Source organism: Rhinoderma darwinii, chromosome 8 (assembly GCF_050947455.1).
Source record: "Rhinoderma darwinii isolate aRhiDar2 chromosome 8, aRhiDar2.hap1, whole genome shotgun sequence".
NCBI classification, from domain to species: Eukaryota; Metazoa; Chordata; class Amphibia; order Anura; family Rhinodermatidae; genus Rhinoderma; species Rhinoderma darwinii.
Genome location: NC_134694.1, coordinates 13,523,491 through 13,545,816, shown reverse-complemented (window position 1 = coordinate 13,545,816; position 22,326 = coordinate 13,523,491). Strand labels below are relative to the sequence as shown.

Below are 22,326 nucleotides of genomic sequence, written 5' to 3'. Positions count from 1 at the left end.
TGCACAAAAGGAAACGTGCGCTGACTAAGTCTACTCTGCTACGTCTGTTTAATATTCTTGCTTATCCAGCTGTTACTCAGCACTGTATGAATAAATTCTATTGAGAGGGATATGGTAATGACCAGTTGTCAATTTATTCATACATTTCCAGGAATAACAGAGGAACGACAATGCAGAGTTCCAAGAAAAGATGCTCTAAAATTGTTATTTCATGAGGGATACAAGTGTTTACTCAAAGAGACATCTCAGGAGAGGTGACCGGGCTGCCTAAGATCATAAACCGAGGTAGTATTCACCATTTTTTCAGTAATGACAAGGTTCCACCTGTTGAGCCCCATAGTCTGTTGTCATCCCCCGAAACAATCATGATAGATTAGTCTGGAGACCTCCTAGTTATTTATGCCATTTTCTGCATGTACCCAGGTGGTATAATCAGAAGCACATAACAAAACAACGGCCATTTTATTACAAAGAGGGTCATAAACCCGTTAGAACAAGACAGGCTTATCAGCAGACTGCAGATTATATTCACACTCGGCCAAAAAAACAAACAAACAACAAAATTGCTGGAAAAACGGAGATAAACATAGGTCTGAGCTAAAAATAAGCCATTAATGCACGAAATGGGCAGACGGCGTGTATCAATTAGCCTTTATCTGCCAACAACAGTCAGTCTTTCCTTCTAATAAATAGATGGACTGGCATGGCTATCCTTTCCAAACAGCAGTTTCTGAAGTATTTACCAAGAACAGATTTAAGAGTAAAGAACTTTTGGGCATTGTTGATTTGTAAATGCTTTGCTCTACTTATCCAGAACTGATCGTTACTGGTCTTATACTCCAATTGCAGCCAGATCTGCAGTCAAAATTTTACTGTCTTCCTGTTAGCTCTCAGGATTGCATGTTTTGCAGTGCACAGTTTAAAGCACTGGTCACAGGGATGGACAATGGAAAAATGATTGACTTCGAAGGACCAGATGCTGAGAGCACCACTCTCCAATGATGGGCATTGTATATGCACCTCAAATAGGCAAGATTACTAGTAGTCCTGACAGGATCAGTTGTGTAATTTTGTCATCAAATTCTGTATAGATGGTTGATCTCATGTGGATGACAGAGCCGCGTGCACGGAGGATGTACGGAGCAACATGAGCCCCTGTGACTACACACTACGGGGCGGTAGGCACTCCGTGAGCTGCTGTATGGAACAGATGAACTACATAAATATTTTGCCCTAGAAGCAATGTTCCTAGGGGTGAATATTTCCATAATACAGTGGTACAGTAGGGCCCGATAGAAGTCTATGGCTAATGTATTACAAATCCTGTACAACTCAGAAGTTGTGTGGAGCCATAATATGCACGTGTGCACGAGACCTAAGGGTCAAGGCATGAAAGCAAAGTCGAGGCCAAGGTCATAACTTTCCTCCAGCGCCTTACACCACCAGACACATGCCAACCCTGAGTGTAGGAGACAACCCTAACTACGTATTGTAGAATGACAAAAAGCAATTATCTACAAGGCGTGCGGTCCTGTATTTGGGGAGAATGCGGTGACCATCGAGAGCTCCTATCAGGCTGAGCATTGTGAATAAACTGAATTAGAAACTTGAGCATCAAACCCTCCACACGCCTTTATTGATATCTTTCTGTCCATGTCTGAATACACTACGGATGATGCTTTCTTCCTCCTTGATACGCTCTTTGTACAGCTTCCAGAAGATTATGTAACTCGCCCATTCTCGAGCATCATCTGTTAGGTTTGTTTTTTACTGTATTGTATTTCAAGTGACTGTGTTTCTCTTGGGAATGTGAAATCAATAAAGCGCAGGACAGCCACAAATCAGCACTCGCCCATTCAGCAGAGTTTTCCTTTATTTTCTGACCACTTCCTGGAGCAATGAGTCGAAATGTCTACTCTAAAGATGAATGAAGAGGCGGATACGTTGCGACACTTATGGCTTGATGCCTAAAATCTTACATTTTTGCTGTATTATCAAACACTCACAGTTAAAAATTGTCTACGTTTTCAAATAGTTATTCTTCATATAGAGTGGAGTAACTTTGTACATACATTGCTTTACTTATTTTGCACTGATCCCGAGTTACAACCTGTATTATAATCTACAGCTAAATTGACAATTCTGCTGGTCGTCATTGGAAACCGTCAACAATCTTGTTGTCAAACATAAATCCAACAGCTGGCCATATACACAATATAGCCAACAGTTATCTCACCTGACTACCCCTCGAGGTGCATAGCTGCATTACTAGTTTTCCCTTGCACTCAGCATGATTATGCAGTAATATCTCCCTGTTCTCCTAGTGTTGCATCACTAAGCAGATTTGCCAATCAGGAGTCTGGAAAAGCTGGTTCACATCCTCGGTGAAAGCTGTATATTTAAGGATCACTCACCCAGCTTTTTCTCAAAGTGTTCTTTTAAGCAAACCTGGTGGAGTGGTGGTATTTGTATTTTTCTGTAAAATAAAACGGTGTTGTATATTGCATATGCACAGGTCGCAGTAGTGACGTAGCACAAAATCACACTTTACTACATTGGGGGTAGCAGTTATCATTAAAGGGTGTTTCCGGTTTTATGTAAACAAAATAAAGCTTACATAGATAAAGCATTACGAAAGTGTATGCAACTAAAATACTAAAAACTTGAAATGATTATTTTCACTATATCTGCTTACTGCCAGTGAATGGAAACGGTCTTGTTTGAGACTGAAAACCTGGCTTGATATTAACCTGCTTACTCTGGTGCACGGACAGCTCAGAGTTAGGCCAAATGTGCATGATGCGTATTACGTGCGGATTTGTCGCATGGCAAACCAGTGGTGTAATAACAATACCAAATTGAATGTGATTTCAAGAAATCATATCTACACTTTGCAGATTTTTTCTGAACGTAAATAGACCTGCAGTGCGTATTGTAAAATCCGCAGCATGTCAATTTATCTTGCGTTTCCGCTTGCGAACTGTATCTGACTATTTTTTTAAAAACAACGCACCAAAATCTGCAGCATCAAAACGTAAAGACCGCACCTAAGAACACACGAAAAAAATGCAAATTTCCTGCACCAAATTCCGCAACGTGTGCATTTAGCCTTGTGTGTTGAGCATCTGCACAATGACTTCAGACTCTGGATATAATCAAGAATGTTTCCCAATCACTGACAGCAAGCAGAGATATTGCAAAAACTACTAATCGGGCTGCAACATTATTTTCGATTAAACATAATGGGGAAATAAAACGACCTTACTTGCGACCTACAGTTACCATTAAGTAGGAGAAGCTGCAGGGTGTGAATACAACATTATGCTTGTTTTTTTTCCACTACAGTGTTTTACTACAGAAGTCAAATGTGCACGACGAGTGAACGACAATATGACAATACATATGAAATAAACAATAAGCTTGTATCTGCTTAGTTAACCAATAAAAGGTATCACATAACCTAATTATTTCATTTTTGCTGTTTTACACTCAACTCCCTATGGTTTGCACCCCGGCACCATCACCCATATCTCTCAGTATTTTCCGTCAGCTATCCATTATATTGCCGGCTTATAATATCTATGCTGATCAATAGACGATGGCATTGTCAACCCTCCCCTTTCACTTACCAAGGTACTACTTCTCACAGCATCTGCGCTCCTTCCTTCCTTCACTCCACCTGGACGGCCCAGCCCTTGTAGTACGGTAAGGAAGGAAGATGATGCAGATGGTGGACTTGTTGCTATGGCAGCTAGCTAGAAGGTAACCTAGGAGAAGGTCCATATATGTCTCATAATGCAGATACTTATTTTCGTTCAAGGCGGTGAACTTAGCACGTTAATACAAAGAAGCAACAAATCTAGAGAAGCGTCATACCTGCATATAAATGGAGGCGGAGGGGGGTACAAACATTTTACATAGGGCTCCATGAACAAGAGGGTTTAACCCTATACTGGGCATCTATCTAAGCATTGACAAATTAAAGAACAGGAAACAATTCCGCAACAATTTTTGTTTTTTAACTGGTACATGAGTGGCAGAAAATTTACGCTATGTATAAGATCTTAAATCTGCAGAAAATTTGTGAGAAAATCTGCATGCATTTTATGTGGATTTTAAGGCGGAAAAATCTGCCTCAAAATTCCTTCAGGAAATTTGAGGCAGATTTTGACCTGCCTGCACGCTGTTTGTCGCGTTTTTCGGCCGTGGCCATTGAGCACCGAGGGCAAAAAACTCTGCGAAAACCGCTTTCTCTGCCTCACATTCATGTCAATGGGAGATCAGAGACGGAACGCCCGGATAGGGCATGTCGCTTTTTTGTTTTTTTTAAATCATTGGGAGGCGATTTCGGCGCGGTTTCCGCATCAAAAACTGCGGAAAAAAAACCTCTTAACATACCCTTACACAGTCCCGTCCCCCCCCCCCCCCCCACGGCATGTGAATGGCGTTTTGTGAAAATCCACTACACAGACACCCTGTGCTAACCTACCTTAAGGGATCATGCACATTACGTATTTGTGTCATACAGGTTCGTAATACAGCGCCCATACCCTGCTATAGGCCAATACTGCACACCTCCGTATACTTCTGATTTCATACATGGCAACACATGCTGTATTACAGATATTCTCCCCGAGCAGCGGTGCACCATAAGGAGACACATGGTAATAGGAGAGAATGTGCCACCGTACCAGTTAAAGCCGTGTGCACGAGCCCCATGGACGACCAATAACTAGATTAACCAAAGTAGGGCCGCCTGGATTATATGAATCTTTAGGGTCTACTGGGACCTGCAGTTCACAACAGCAACTAACAACCCGAGGCCTCCTCCCCTGATCCCCCTAATCTAACCAAGACAGGTTGTTGTTTTAGTTGCAATGTCGGCATTTTTTAAGCAGAATTTTAGCATTTAGTGGCAACTAAATGACAGATTTAGTGACCATCTTTAGCATAAATAGGTGACATAAGGCGATATATACAGTAAGTATAGTTAGTACGCTTTGACACCTTGATAAATATAGCAATGTGTTTCCAGTGTCGAATACTCAGTGTTTTGGCCCCTTTTTTCTGCCATAGATTAATACAGGAGACCCAATCTCTCTACTAAAACAGGAACCATACAGAATAGCGTATATGTATCCTTCTCTGAATAATGTTCTCATCCATTGCTATATGCACCATGGTAATGTGGAACTCATCCAATTCCTTGTGGAGCTGCGTCATCCAGTAATTAGGTTACATTCCTATGTTTGCCCTACATTGGACCGTAGATATTTCTGCTAACAATCTGTCTATTGGGACCGGAAAAGTCTTACCTGATGCATGAAGCCAGTGGAAACCAGCAAAATGGGCAATTTATAGCGATCTGCACCAAATCTATTATACCACATGCTTAATTTTGATCAATTGGGTAAATGAATCTATCCTACGGCACTACTGATAAACCCTATTAATACTGATCACCTCCAGAGATCCACCTGGTTGGATTTTCACTTTTATACCTTTGACTAATAGAAGTCATCACGTTTTCAGCGTTACACTGCTGACCAGATACTCTCAATGTCACTCACGCTCCCCGAATCCCACAGCATTATGTTTTTTTATACTTTTGAATGCCTCGTCCTCCAGTACATGGAGGTCGCTCTTATAGACAGGAAGGATATTTGCTTCCTTTGAAAAAAATAAAAAGAGAGCATGTAAATCAAATGTACTAGTTTTAGCTCCATCTAACCTCCGTGTTTTTCAGCCGTAATTACGGACCTAGTCATTTCTATGGGCTACGGACACCTTTCTATATTTTTTACAGATGGGTGTTCGTGCCGTAGAAATGATAGAACATGTCCTCTTTTATGTCCGCAATTACGACACGGACTCCCCATAGAAGTCTATGGGCGCTTCCGTAAAATGTGCATCCGTAGTCATCCGTAATTACAGAAGTGTTGTTATGCGACCCCAGGGGATTACCCCAGATTCCTCCCCGTTGTTTTTTTTTTGTGGATCCGTAAATATGGATGCACTACGGACCGTATTTACAGATACGTTTCTGAATATGCGGATGATTTAGGGATGGCTATAAATGACTACGGTTCCGTATTTACAGATGGTTTTGTGCATGAGGCCTACTTTTCAATGCAATTAGAATTATATCCATTCTTGAATATAGGGACTTGGCTCCGTGCAGCATAGAAAATGGGGAGGGAACATAAGGAGTAATGTAAGGTACAAGTTAACCCATTAGCTGCTGGACTGAACATCAGTAACATATTGTCACCCAGGGGCTTAGCCAGTTGCATAGTAAGGTAATGACTGTAGGCAGAATCATCGTATTAAGCTAATGAATACTTTATTTTTTAATATATAATACTCCACTGCAGTCTGGCATTATCATAGAGCAACACAAGTCTAGGTGCAGAAACTTCAATTTCTAATGTATGGACAAGAAAGTCATTATTGATTGGAAAGGATTATATCTTTACTAACGAAGCACGTTATTGTCCCAAATTATCATTTTTAAATAAACAGGTCCAAAATTCTGTGCGGATTAATTTCTTGTCCAGGATTAGATAAAACATGGTTGCTTTTCTCCAGAAACAGCGCCAAACCTGTCCAGAGGTGGTGTCCGGTATTGCAGCTCCGTTGACGTGAATGTGGCTGAGCTCCAATACCACACACAACCTGTGGACAGGTATGCCATTGTGTTTGGAAGAAAGCAGCCAGGTTCTTCTAATCCTGGACAAACGCTATAATATATCTTTATATCAATCAGAGCTCCGTTTATCTGGTACAGAGCAAAAAAAATGTCTGCATAGACATAAATTCTGTCTGTCTGCAGCTGCCACTAGGGGGAGCTTTACTACATACTGTTCATACTTTGAATACAATAATAAAACAGTATGCAGTAAGATCCTAAACTGCCCCCTAGTAGTAACTTTAGGTGGACAGAATTGTATTATTTCACTCTAGGTCTTTGTGGGGGATTTAGCTCCGTCTTCTAAAAAAGCCTTAATGTTGGGCCTAAGAACAACATGGTGTTAAAGAAGGACATTCACTTTCAAGGTTTTATGCCAAGATCGACATTTATCACCTACCACCACTGTGACCCCCATGATCACTAGAACGGGGTTCACGAACCCCCGTTCCGCCACACCGCACTGACGAGGAGTTTGAATGGAGCGCCGGTCGAGCATGTGCTCTGCCGCTCCAATAAATGTCTATAGGACTGACGAAGACAGAGCGTCCACCATTGCTTTTTTTTATTCAAACCAAGTCTATGGAAATGAGCAATGTCCTTACAATTGTAATTCAGTTCTGTCACCAAGGAGAAGCGACTACCCAGACAGCAACATGCAGGTCGAGCGCACGCACGCACGCACGCACACACGCACACACACACTTCTGTATTAGCTGTATGGGTATAGCCAGGGTCCTTGAGATCTGTAGAAGCATATGCAGAGTAGGGATGTCACGATACCAGAATTTGGACTTCGATACCGATACTTCGTTTAGTATTGCGATTTCGATACCAATTTCGATACTTTTGCCAACAGTAATAAAAAAAAAAATCTTCCGTTTTCTGATGTGAGGCGCGAGGTGTGATGATGAATTTTGAACGCGCCTCACATTAATAGTAATTAATCCCATCAGGTTTCTCAGTCATAATGGGTTAATGTGCGAGGTACATGATGGGGTTAATTACTATTAATGTGAGGAACATGGAGGGTAAATTCATCACACCTCGCGCCTCACATTAATAAGTGATAGAAAGCCGTGTTTATTTCATTTTTTTACAGCGTACACATCATAAAGGATGCAAAAAAATTGTTGTGCGCGCCATTACTGAATGTGTGAATATTTTATGTATTGAGACTTATTTTAATGTTTATTGTAAAAAAGGTGAATGTGTCTTTTTTTTACATTTAACAATACTTTGTTTTTACTTTATTTTTAAACTTTAATGTACTGACATATATCAGATATATCCCAGTACATTAGCCTGTGGACGGATAGCACACAGGCAGTTGTTAGGACATACTTGGGTATGTCCTAACAACAAGAAATATGGTAAGATAGCCCTGGTGTCCGTCAATAGACCCTGGGCTGTCTGCCCATATATGGTATGGCCCTCGATCGCGTCACAGGAATTCCCTGTGACGCGATCCAGGGGCATCCCCCCTTCTCATTTTCTCCTGAATGCTGCAGTCAGCTGTGATCGCAGCATTCAGGGGAATAACGGCGGAGATGAGAGGTTTCTCTGATCTCCGCCGTTATAGAGCGGGGCTGTGTAATACAGCCATTGCCCCGCTCCTGACAGAAAGTGCGCGCGCGGTCAGCATGAGGAGAAGCGGCCGGCGCTGCACTAATGAGCGGCGGTTCAGGCACGGAGGACAGAACATGGGGGTGTTTTGCAGAGCGCCCGCCATGTTCTGTCTCCAGTGCCGCCGCTCATAAGTACAGCGCCGGCCGCATCGCATCATCCTGACCGTGCGCACATGTTATCAGGACTCAGGAGCGGGGCTGTGGCTGAATTACACAGCCGCAGCCGCGCTCCCATACATTCATGTATTACTATACTGAGCTGTGCGGCTGCGCAGCGAAGTATCGAAATACAGGAAATAGCGGTATCGAACCGTTTAGGGATGCAAAGTATCGAAACAGTATCGAAGTTTCGATGCACCGTGCATCCCTAATGCAGAGTTAAAAAAAAATAACAGCCCTCTAAGGGTTCTAGGTCTTTCACATATCACAGACTTTCTGTGAACAGTAAAAAACGTAAATTTTCCAAAATGATTCACATCCAGGGATCAGGAACATGATTTAAAGCAATGCTAAACTACGATCTCATATGGAACAACTTAGTCTGCAAGCCACGAATCCAGAATAAAGATATGATGAATGGGACGAGGAAGGCGGTTTTACACCTTAGATTTTCCAGGATGTATAGATTATACACAAACTTGAAATAAAGAAATACAGTTACACTATAAAAACGTCGCGGCAGGAAATGTTTTACTTACAGAATATTTAAACACAGTCACTTCCCCCGTGCCGAGAGGAACAACATTCTCATCATCGAGTGTAAGCCTGGCCACGTGTGCTATGGAAAAGGAATGTCTGCTTGGGACAATTCCTATTTATTAGAATGATCCCCCCCCCCCAATAATGATGTGTGGATCACAGGGTGGCCTGCTGGTGGGACCCCAAATAATCCGTTGTAATCTGTGGGAGAACCCAGAAGCAACTGTTAAATTTCTCTGCAGCGCCGCCACAGGTGAAATAGGCTAGGGCTACATGGCAACTTTGGCCACGGCCACTTTTAATTTCCTTTTCTGCTCTGCAGACAGTGCAACACAGCGATCTTTGGTCATGCGACCTGTGTCACGGCCAAAGTTGCCGTGTAGCCCTAGCCTTACATAGTTCTCAATAAAACCAGTCCTTGTAGTGCATGGATGTGCCGGGTGCTCCAGAGAGTTGCACTTTGTAGCTGCTCTTCACTCTGGCTATTACGAAGAGGGTGCTGAACAGAGGAACCATCCCTATTAAAGGGGTTGTACAGGTTGGCAGCTGTTTTTTTATACTGATGATCTAGCCACGGGTTAGGTCATCAGTATATGATCGGTCGGTGTCCGACACCCAGACCCCTCACCGATCAGCTGTTCTGGGTGCAGGAAGCTATGAAGGAGTTGGTGCCGGAAGCAGAAGGCTCCGACCACTGTAGAGCGGTTTTGCTGCAGGTACACAGCCGTGCTCCTATTCAAGTGAATAGGAGCAGAGCTGCAGTAACCCAGCACGGCCGCTATACAGTGGTTGTGCTTCTGGCTCTGAACACTGCATAGCTCTCAGCACCCGGAGGCGGCCAGAACAGCTGATTGGTGCACGGTCCAGGTGGCGCCTTCTGTACGATAATATACTGATGACCGATACTGTGGATAGATCATCAGTATAAAAAAATAGCCCCCAAACTGGATAACCCCTTTAATTCAGAACACCACTTGGAACTACTGTTTTATTAGCCAAAGCCAAGAGCAGCTACAAAGAGCGGTTCTCCCTGGTGGACCTGTTGTCTTTGTGTACTACACGCAGACCCATATTGATGTCAGTGCAACTGATTGTCCGAGTCCCAGCAGGTGAAGCCCGATCTTAGAGAAGATTTGTCTGACACGCTAATGTGCTATCATAGTGTAGGCCAGAAGGATGAGGGCACCCATGAAAGGCACCCCATGAAGATACTCACTGGTGGTATACTCTAACCTTAACACATTGGGGGAAATTTACTGTAGGCCAGTTACCTCTTGAAAAAATTAGCAAACGGCACAAAAGAAAAAAAATTCAACTTTTATGTCGTTTCCGACGCATGTCTAAAACGTTGGTGGAACTTAGCGAAAGGGAGTGGGGACACAGCAGCCGTTACATTTACTATAATTTACGCCAAAAACTATAGCGAAAATCAGCCCCAGCTCCTATCCGGTGTAGATTTTGCTTTGTGGAGCACGGACACCCGAAGATGCACCAAATTTATCAAGGGCCGTGTGCCTCGTCACAAGATTGTCGTATCTTACTCATATGAAGACTGGCGTATAAAAAACAACAGTTTTAGTAAATCTGCACCATTAAGTTCACCTATGGTTTGGGACAGGATTTCATGCCACTTATGAACATGTTGTGGTTGAGGCGCGGTTAGAACCCATCGAAAAATATAATTTTTAAAACAATGAAGGATTTGGTGCATTTTTTGATGTGGTTGAAAAACATCATCTGAAAATCGCATGCGTTTTTAAATGTGGTCCTAACCGCAACTCAACCACAGCATGTGAATCGACCCTTAATGGGGTTCCCCACGATCGAACAACTGATGACCTATCCACCGATCAGCCGCTCCAGCTGCCTCCAGGCACCGGATGTGAACAGTATGAGGAGTTGGAGGCGGTAGTAGATGGCTCCGACCACTGCATAGTGGCCATTCTGCAGTACTGCAGCTCCGCTCCTATTGACTTGATTACTGCAGCTCGACCCCTATTCTATGACCGGAGCCATCTGCTTCCGGCATGGACGTCTGGTGTCCGGAGGCAGGCAGAGCAGCTGATGGGTGCGAAGTCCAGGTGTCGAACCCGCACCGATCATATACTGATGACCTATCTGGTGGATAGGTCATCAGTAGTCCAATCGTGGAAAACCCCTGTAATGTCCACTAATAATGTTCTGCCATTATGCATACTGTGTACTCGTATAGCAGAACAAAAAAAGTTGGCTCCTTCATATATTCCCTGACTGAGACGGTACCGTCCATCAAGGCAATGCACCTTGTCACAAGGCATGGATGGCCTCCCAACTATTCCAGAGCCATACCTGTGATTTTACCTGACTGTACAGCTCCCTCATATTAACCCTAATAAAAACTGTGGCATAAAGCTTGACATGTTGTTTGCAGAATTAAGCAGCCATTATCAAGTCAGCAAGAACTGTGTGTGTATAAAGTCATCTGTATCTGTAATCTTGTAACTGCCCCAGTTTCCTCGCTCACCCCTGCAGCTATCAGACCATTTTCTTTGCATTACTCCGCGTCTATCTCTGTTTATGCCCTTGCAGAAACGTTCAAGGCCACCAATGTCCAAAGCTGCTGGCTTCAGGGAAAGTGACCATTGCTGGTAGGGATGTGATTGATTTGACATCTTGTCCTCAGGCAAGGCCATGAGCACGTACGCCAAGGAGGGAGTAGATGAAAGTGATTCTAATTCCGTGAAAACATAGAACTATATTGATACATTATACATCATAATATGGTCGAAAATGTAACGAATCGCACAGTTATCTCAAACTTCTAGATTTCTCAAACTATTGCAGACAACTATACATTACTGGAAGAACTGTACGTGAAACCCATATATATGTTGAGGGATGGTCTGGGATAAATCATATGTAAGGGTTAATCGTATGCCCCTGGTTTACAATGCCTGAATAGTACACTTTGAACCAGAGTTCAGGAGCATAAAGAGACAAGCCTTCTGTTTTAATGATTATCCGTCACCTTTCATGTATCCATTAATAGAAGCTCTGGTGTAATACTAATCATTGTTACTAGAACAAGCTTCTCGCTTTATATGCAATTAATGCCGTGATTTCCTAATCTCCCGTAACATGCCTGGATGCCTCTCACAATACTTGCAGCTGCCTTGTTCCCGCACGGAAAGGCTGCGGCCAGAAATGGTTAGATGTTTGCAATATCTACAAAAGTATCATAACACTATATATATATATATATATATATATATATATATATATCTGATAATGAATAGGACAGTATGTGGGCAGGTAGAACGAGGGGTGGCGGCTGTCTACGGTGCCTTTATGGATTACAAAAAACACATAGAAAAGAGACATCAGCTGAACAATTGTCCATCCAATAGTAGTCATTGCTGAAATTCAGGGACCGAGTGCAGGGCGTGATGGGACGGACGCAATCTAAAACCCCTGCCTTGGGCACCAAAAGCGCTTGTCCCATTCCTGGCGGACAGTCCTGTACACAGTACTTAGATAACACTTTGCACAATTCAGCTGATCCAAATCACCTTCCTCATCACTGTTCACATCCTAATAGACACAGTGAGATGTGGATATTGATATGTATGATGATCTTGATCCAAATAGTATCCCGATGAGAACCCTAAACTGTTGGGGCACAGGGGGGGAAAGTGCTGGTGTGAGGGCATAAGCAGCTTGTAACTTCAATTGCATAAAACACGGCCAAATATAGGACATGTCGTGCGTTTCACGCAGCGGACATATGCTGCACGAAATTCACTGACAAGTCTTAACGGCCCCATTCAGTAACCTAGGTCCGTGTGACGCGCGTGATTTCCACACGCGTAGCACGGACGTATTATACATTCGTGTGAATAAGCCCTAATCCTGATTTCCTCTCCTCTCTCAGTGGCTTCACATATACACCGAATCCTATGGAGTGTAGGATTTATGGCTGAATAGCCAGAGAAAGTTGGTTTTGCGAAACATCTCCCATTACTGTAATAAAACTTCCTTTGGATGCTTCTTTTATTTCTTTTAAATTTTTAAACACCCTCAGTCTTAATACATGCTGAAATACATTCACAGGACATTGATCTGTCATGTGATCAACAGGGGAGTTACACTATTGCCTTGCAGCGCTGGGGTCCTGGGTTCAAATCCAACCAAGGACAACATCTGCATGGAGTTTGTATGTTCTCCCTGTATTTGCGTGGGTTTCCTCTGATTACTCAATACTCTGGTTTCCTCCTACACCGCAAAAACTTACCAATAGGGAATTTAGATTGTGAGTCCTAATGGGGACAGTAAGTAAGGAATATGTTGGTGCTATATAAGGAACATAAATAAAGATCACAATAGATAAAAGTTGGCCAAAACCACTGATATTGCCTGGCTATCTGACGTGTATGGGCGAGCGCCGACTGGATGGCAGATGGGGTAAAAAAGAAGCATGCTGGATTTCAACATTTATACCCACGGGAAAGAGTAGCGTGGCAGCGGCTTGTTTCCCCGCGCCGCACACTTGGCAGACCGCTATCTAAAGTGTATGGGCAACTTTAGGGCACAATTATCCTTTAATTAATTAATTGTGACCATATTCACTGAGAGATTTCATTTATAAAGAAAAAATTGACAAACAGACAAATAAGAGCCCAATAACCGCAGTACGACATGAAGGATGGAAACAAGGTATAAAACAGAATAAATAATATAATGCTTTGGTGGCAGTGCAACAAATAAGTATTAGACATGGTCACCAGAATGGTCACATAAGACACAAGGTGACAGCCTCAAGGATAAAAGCCACGTCCCAACCCATAGCATTAGAAGGTGCATATTCAGCTGTAACCTTTCAGAATAAAATTGATATAATATATTCAGTAAAATTCCTATAATCTGGCAAACGCTAGTCCAATACGGAACTGCCAGACAACACATAAGTTTCAGAAGCCAGTTAGAAAACAACTCATAGTCATGTGCTTTACCCGAAACGTAATACAGCCATTACACAATACGGTCATATGATCATGTCACGTGACCAAGTGCCGCGCTGGTACTATGGAAGTTATGTCACCCGTAGCCACAGGGTTTCCTAAGCTACTGACAGACTAATACAGAAAACCCCTTAAAAACAAGGCCCTTGTATCATATTTTATTCTTTTGCGCTCTTTTCTATATTTTTCTTGGCTGCGTGTCTTTTTAGAGTTATATTTCCGTCTCTACGTCTATCACATGATCCGGAATGGTTAGTAATCTGTCGATATTAGTTAAAAAAAAATTAATCCGCTTCTTACCAGATGAGGCATTTGGACTCTAACATCCATAGCATCCACCGCGGTCACCTCCTGAGTTTTTGAGTCAGCAGTACACTGATTTTCTTTGTATTTTTTACTCCTCGCAGGTTTGGTAGAGAAGTCCTTTTTTACACCAGGAGTGTGGTGACTGTCACCATTTTGGGTCTTTGAAGAAAGGAAAGAAATACAGAAGAATATTAAGCCTCAATTTACTTAACTATGTCTAAACATTGAATACGATAATATAAGTTTTGAAGGAAGGGATCTACAAACAATTTGGTCATATTGGTTCATAGACGTGTTGCGCAAATTCAATCTACACATTAAATAATAAATGAAAACATGCGAACAATAATTTTCTTCTTTTTTTTACTCGGTATTGTTTTGTTCTCCAGAGCTGCTCTTCCTTCTGCAGTTGACAGGAAGTTGCAACCATTTGTCACAGAAGCTGCATACAAGTATACACAAACACTATGCTGTTCTGCTATTCTCCATGCCTATCAATTTTATGTATGTTGCTCCATAGCCAGGCCTGGACTCTGATAACAGCTCACATGAAACCGGGCAGCTAGAAACGCAAACACTTTTTCTAAGCATGTCATTTTTAAAGGGTAACTAAACTATTAAAAAACTTTTGACATGTCATAGTGAAATGTCAGAAGTTTTGATTGGTGGTGGTCCGAGCACTAAGACCCCCACCTATCACTAAAACGTGAAGCACCTGGGTGAGCGCTGTGCCTCTTAGTTTCTGATCGGTTTTCCTCGGAAAGCCGAGCCAGCGATGTACGGGCACATAGACTTTCTACTGAGTCCGTACACCGCTGGTTCATCTTTCTGAGGAAAGACTATCACAAAAGAAGCGGCACAGTGTTCACCCAGGTGCTTCTGCCGCTACAATTTCTTTTTCCAGGGCAATTTTATATTAAGTATTTTCTCAGTATGTTCTTTTTCTATTTTATGGGAACTTTAGAAGATCACGGACTTCAGGTTATAACATCATACAGTCTTTATGCTATAATGTAGACTTATTATGGCGATAGCAATCTGTTGTAAGTTACTTTGTAGCCTGCAGACAGAGTTTTCAAGAAGCGTTTTTGACCTGTCCCTGCAGCAGAACTAAATAGGTGCAATAGCTAAAAGGAACAGATGCAATAAATAGCATTATTACATAAATTTGCTATTCAAAGCAGATCTGCCATCATACTACGCTGCCCCGTTTAAAGCAGAACTCTCAACATGCTGCCCTATATTAAAAGCATATTACAGAGACAGGTCCGTTCTCCTATTAGACAAATGGCACAAAATTATATTGAGCTGTTTGGCTAATAGAAGCGATCAAAGAATACACTGGACTCGCAGTTGACAGTCCGCTGTATTCATGGGGGAGGCGCTCACCAGAAACTGAGGGGCTGCCGTGTATCTGACTGTATATATGATACCCATCAATTACTGCCAGAGGTGCGGGGGATGCTCCCTCGTGAATGTAGTGGTGGTCAAAGGCCTCATGCACATGACCGTAGTTTTTTGTCCATGCGCTATCTGCAATTTTGCGGATAGCACACGGACCCATTCATTTCTATAAAGCCATGCACACGACCGTGATGTTCACGGATCCGTGTGGGAGCTGCGAATCTGTGCCGCAAAAACTCAGAGCAAGTCTGTCATAGGGTTCGTTAAGTTTACGGTCCGGATTTGCAGCGTAACTAAACTGGTGACATCCATTTTTTTTGTTACGGATCTGTGAATCCTGATGACACACGGATGCAGAACCGAATGGACCGCAACCAATCTGTAGTTTTGTGGCATGCAAAACCACGACGGTCGTGTGCATTAGGCCTTACTATGATGCCGCTGTATTCTTTGCTAGCTGCAGTTAACCAATACGGCACAACAAATTTTTGTGCCACCTTAGCTAATAGGAGAACGGACCTGCCTCTGTAACACGCGGCTCTTATATAGGGCAGCATGTTGAGGTGACAATACTTTTTGTGCCGTTTTGGCAAATAGTACTACAGACCGGTCTCCATACTCACCATAGGGCAGCATAGTATGATGACATAGCAGCTTGATAAAAATGACCTAATATTTTCTGTAGTGTAGCGCCAATGCAAAACTGCACTTTAAGCCTAGGGCTACTCAACATTTTGTCATGAGTGAATAGCAGAATAATTGTGGTACTGCGACGACCAGGTCAGATTTTTTTTTACCTCGTGTCCCACATGTTGCCGTGTAGCCCTAGCCTAAGAGTCTAAGGTTATTTCAGTGCTTCTATTGATGATGTCAATTAACCTAGTTTCAAATGTATTTTTGCCTCACCTTTTCTGAAGGGAACTTTATTAAGTCTAAGCTGTCCATACTAGTCCGATGCAGCCTTTTAGGTCTGGCACCTACAAAGAAAAAAACAACAAAAAAGAGACATTAGATTAAAAGTTGACAGTAAGCACAGTATAAAGTAGAGCATATAAATTCTCAACAAAACCGGAAAGCAGCACACTAAAAAAAACACCTCGAATGCGTATGGACCAGGACAATTTTTGAAACTTTTATTGCTTTGAAAATAGAGATGATCTAAAATTACTTGGCTACATAATCCTGCCTGACCCCCTAGGTGATTAACATTCACCACATATTTCATAAATATATTTCTTTATATTATCTTAGCTCAAAGAATATCCAAAAATAAAAGGAATGCTCTGGGCAAAACTAAAACTGTGTTATGTTTATCGCAGGACCTGTGGGGGCAGCGCATGGCATATCGTTTCTCTAGTGTTCTTTGAATATTTGTCATGCACCACCCCCTCAGGCCCTGCACTAGACATAATAGTGTCTGTGTTTTCCCTGCAGTGTTCCTTTTAAGGGAACCTATCATGTTGACGTGGAGTTGAGAATATCGAGATTTTTTTTTTGTGGAAATAGATTCTTGTACTTTATTTAAATCCCTGCTAACTGGGTTTGTGAGTCTAGTGGGCGGTGCTATTTACTGATTGACAGCTATCTCTGTATGTAAACTCGTATAGGGAAGTTGTCAGTCATTGACTCATTCCTCCACCCACTGCTGACAACCTGTTTATATGTCCACAGTGTAAACTACATGTAGAGTAACCGCCATATAGAAGTTTGTGACCTCATATATTTAGTACCCACTGTAGCTAGCGCCACAGTCCCCCTCGTAGGTAGTTTCACACAGCCCCCCTTGTAGTGTCACACTGTCCCCCTTGTAGGTAGTGCCCCACAGCCCCGCCTCCCTGTAGGTAGTGCCCCACAGTCCCGCCTCCCTGTAGGTAGTGCCCCACAGTCCCGCCTCCCTGTAGGTAGTGCCCCACAGTCCCCTCTCCTTGTAGGTAGCGCCATTGGTAGCGTGGGCAAAGCTCTGGCCAGGGACTCCGCTCCAAGAGGAGCCCCTGATGTCACTGTCCAAATATGGACAGTGACGAAAGGGGCTCCTCCAGGAGCGTAATCACCGGCCAGAGCGTCAGCAATGCTCTGGCTGGGAATTCCGCTTCAGGAGGAGCACCTGATGTCACTGCCCATATATGGATAGTGACATCAGGGGCTTCTCCAGGAGTGGAATCCCGGGCCAGAGTGTCAGAAACAGGAGCGATGACGGCAGCATCAGAACCCGGCAGCCGAGTGGGCCCCCCCCCCCCCCAAAGGTAGTGGGCCCAGGTGCTGAAATCGGCCCTGATCACTCAGCTCTACAGTCTTTAGTCTACCTTCCTATACATTGAGTTTGTTATTCTAGGTTAAAATTGAACACAGCAGCAAATAGACATGGATAAAATGTCAGCCTACAGTAAGGTTACAAGATGCTGGCAGACCTTGTTTCCCCATCAGAGTCAGGACATTGCTGCAAGTTTTTTCCAGATGATGAGATCATCTAGACGGCTGCCTGTCCACTATTAGATAGCCTGAGCTCAAAGTATTTTCAGAACCATCACATCCGTTGATGAAAGCATAGCAGGAAATGCTCTCACATATAATATTATGTTTAGGGCTTTCATGCTCTCAATCACTCGTATGTGATTTACGGCACCCTTTTCTGTTACTATAGTGAGCAGAAAAAAAAGGTATGGGTCACCTAACAGCTATCAACAAGCACTCAAGATATTTCACCAAGGCTTAATGTATCCCATAACGTAAAACCCCTATAGACAACTACTCAGAATCCACGACTACCCTTCTAATCCAAACATCTAATGCATTATACAGGGTGAGTCAAAAGTCATGGACACAACCCCCTCCCAATCTGAAATGTTTACATTATATTCAAGATGGTGACTTCCAAGATTATAGGGTGTTCAGGTAATAAGCACTATAGGCCCACCCACAGGTCTAATATCGACTGACAATGAAAAGATGATTTCAACATTAAACAGTTCCAGTTTTATAGTAAATACAGCCCTGGCTCACCATTTTAGTAGTTTTTTTCTCTCATCATTTTAGCCCATAAAATACCGCCATATTGTGGCAAGATAATACGGCCATATGCAGTCCAAATAATACCACCATATAGTGCCCCAAAAAAGTGCCTTAATACTGCTATACAGTTCCCAAATAATACTACCATATAGTGTCCAAATAATATGCCCTCATACTGCTATACAGTTCCAAAATACTACTACAAATCTATTCCCAAATAATACCACCATACACTGATAAATAATATGGATGCTTATAGTTTGCTTTTGAGGCTCTCATCCTCAGGTTCCTTTAGGAAATGGGGCATAGGGAAATTGCCCAGTTTGCCACATCTTAAAATCGTCCCTGGCATCAAAAATGTTAGATATTTGGTTGTTTCCTGGATTTTTAAATCCTATATAGTTGCCATGTACACGAAGGGTTATTCATATTGTGTATATTTAATAGCATACACTGTAGGCATTAAATAAAAATGTAGACTTTTTTGAGCTGGTTATGTTTATTGTCACCATATGTACTCCAGAATCATGCTCCACCCTGAAACCCATGCAGCATCACAGGACTCAGTATGAAACCCCTGCTAATGTGAAAGGGTCATCTCATGCCACCCTAATTGAGATACTTACGGTTTTAACCATCTAAGCCCATGTTAACTGTGTAGTTAGAGTAGCCAAATTTAAGTAGTCAGTTGACTGGTAGAGCCTGGTGTGAATGGCGGTGGTAGGATGCTGGGTTAAGAAGCTGGTTGTGCGGATGTGTCCCGTCATCCAGTGCCCGTTCTCCTTCCAGCTCTCAGCTGCTTCTGAATCTAAATTCTGTCTCAGATACTTTGCAATTCATCTCCTCCCTTAAAGCATTTATTGCAGTGATTGCCAAGCTGAGAGTAGACTAACGGAAATCCTCGGGGTATTTCTAAATGCTCTCTCTGTCTTGTAGGTTTTACTGTGATCTTAAAAAAAAGTTTTTCGTGGAGGAACTGCCCAGGATTCTAGAAGACGGTCTACTGTTGGGCGTGTTCTGAAGAATGGTGTTTACTGGATCCTTGAGGTTAAATATAAAAGGTGAACAGCAACCAAGCTTGGATGGTTTAGATTCCGGATGCTGGAAGCTTTTGCTATGCGGTTTACACGAAAGTTATTTTAGATACATTTAACATTCACTGAACTGCTCCCATTTCAGTTCACTGGCTCTGCACAGCAAAAAACGAGAGGAGCTGCATGTGGGTCAAGTGGATTGGCACAATGAGCTACGTGCCGTTTACCCAAGGGGCCTGAATGCACAGAGGTTGGCACAGGAGTTTCTAAGAGAAGTATACTTCCAAAACACTTTTCATTCTCTTTGTAATTTGGTGCAATTATCCAGAAAATAGTTAATAAATTATTAGAATACTGCAAAAGAGGTGAGAGGTGCAGATCATCTATATATATGTTTTTTGTTTTTGTTTTGTTTTTACACAATGGCGAGACAATTCCATACGACATACAGTAGTAAAAGTTAGACATTAATGCCAACCTCTGCTTTGTAAAATCGTAAGGCCTCGTTTATGAGCCAAGCTCTGATTTGCAGCCGCTTTAAAAATTATATTAGCCAACTATATCAATATCAATTCTATAATATAATCCTATAATCTGAATCACTTTTGTTATAAATGCGAGCAATCCAACAACCTGCAGGGCTGTGAAATAATTCTCTACACTTGCCCTTGCGGAAGCTTCTGTAGGATACCGGCTGCTGTTTATGGTAGCATATATGATCTGAAGATTCAGGTTGATCTAAAACTAATCACTGATCCTGCAAAACCTTAGTCAAGTTTAAAGGGAACCGGTCACCAGCATTTCACCTATTAAACCAGCAATACCTTGTGGTAGTGGGTGAAAAATCATTTTTATATAACCTATAATTATCTTCTAAGTAGCTCCGTACCTTTAGTATTCCATTTTTTTGTGTTTCCACGCCGTATGCTAATGAGCATAAAAGAGTCATATCTTCATTTGAAAAGTCATATCTACATTCCTCAAGCCATTCCGAGTTAACCCTGCCTTCTTACTTTTGATTGACAGCTCCTCATGTCCCCCCCCCCCCCAGCACACTTAAAATCCCATGCTTGTGCAGCGAAGTCCAACTGTGGTGTGTACGCACAAGAGGACACTATAGCGGCGCATGCGCAGTAACTAGATTTGAGGTCCGGACAAATCAGGGAAGGGTGTTGAACCATACATGATGGGCACATGCGTGCTATCTCACACTGTGTGCACACCACTAATACCCCATTTGGCTATGGGAAAAATATGCAGCCCTATAATAATAATAAGAATAACACAACGAGGCTTACTTTATTTATAACGTGGGTTGACACGAGGGTCGGCCACAGCTTTATTATATTTATATTTATTTTGCTTTATTTATAACAATAACCAATTGCAACAAAGTATCCTAATGAATACCCGAATGCCAGCCCGCCTAGGGCGGGGCATGAAGGTCAGCTCTTTTCCCAACACCGCCTGCTGTGACACCAGTATTACCCCATACAAAAACACGAAAACAGATAGAATCATGAATCAATAGGACAATAACGTCCTAGCCAAATCGACAAACAAAAGGATTCCACAGCCACAAAATGCCAAAAAAAACTCAGGGCGTACACGGAAAACAGTCTATTCTCTTTTAGGTTTTCTCTTTTCTTTTTTTTGGTTCTTCCTTGTTTATTTTTTTTTTTTTTTTAACACATACATCAATACACACGAATACATACTTTTTTTTTTATAATTATACACATAACCGTCAATAGGGAGGGAGGGTGGGACAAGTGACGGCCAAAGAGGAAGATGCCCTCCCACCCCTGCCTTATAAACCTTGACAAAGGGAGGAGGGCAACACCGCCCATCTTCCCCCCCCCCCTCAAAAAACCGCCCTGTAGGAGGGACCCTAGATTCCTATAGGCTAACCACCGTTTTACACCAATGAAGACAAAAAAGGGGGGAGGAGGGAAGAGACTGAATTCCCCTAGCCCAGCTGTACCCATATTAACCCCTACATTGCCCACAGTCATAGTCCCTGCGGCCAATAAGCCTGAGGGCCTGTAAGACCAGATTTTGGCATTCAGGGCGGGTTCGTTTTCGGCGGTGGCCGGGCATAAAAAGAGGAACAAATGAGACTGCCGGATTATTACTATAAAAGACGCAAAATGTTTGCAGACTGTTATTTACGGTCGGAGGAGTTTAGGAGAACGGATAACGGCAATTAACTTTTGACAGCAGCGGCCAGCGAGGGGTGAGGAGAGTTTAATAGGTGAAATGCTGTTGACAGGTTCCCTTTAACACCATAGGAGAAATTGGTCCTATAATTTATATATAGTTTATATTCCCGGGATAGAGAGGACATTTCTCAGATATTATTGTTCTCCACGAGACATTTACTATTTATCACTCAGTGTGCACATGCGTTGGGATCTCTAGTGGAGTGGCAGCCTGCTCCAGCCTCAATATGTGTTCTGCGCATGCTCGGTTTGTCCACTGATGTATCGGGCGTCCGGACACACAGGGTTACGCTTGAGAAGTGGGGTGGCATTAGCTTCCTGTTTGATCCGACGCACGCT

The 22,326-nt window shown here is 42.7% G+C and overlaps 1 protein-coding gene across 11 annotated transcripts in view; it reads right to left on the bottom strand.

Annotated features, from left to right (window-relative positions):
- GPSM1 (G protein signaling modulator 1) overlaps positions 1–22,326 on the bottom strand; it is a 193,290-nt gene that overhangs the window by 60,655 nt on the left and 110,309 nt on the right. For all 11 annotated transcript variants that reach the window (XM_075835173.1, XM_075835170.1, XM_075835179.1 and 8 more), the window contains 2 exons: positions 16,629–16,699; positions 14,313–14,477 (listed from right to left, as the gene is read on the bottom strand). In XM_075835173.1, coding sequence (XP_075691288.1) covers positions 14,313–14,477; positions 16,629–16,699 — 236 coding nt within the window. The remainder of the gene's footprint in view (positions 1–14,312; positions 14,478–16,628; positions 16,700–22,326) is intronic.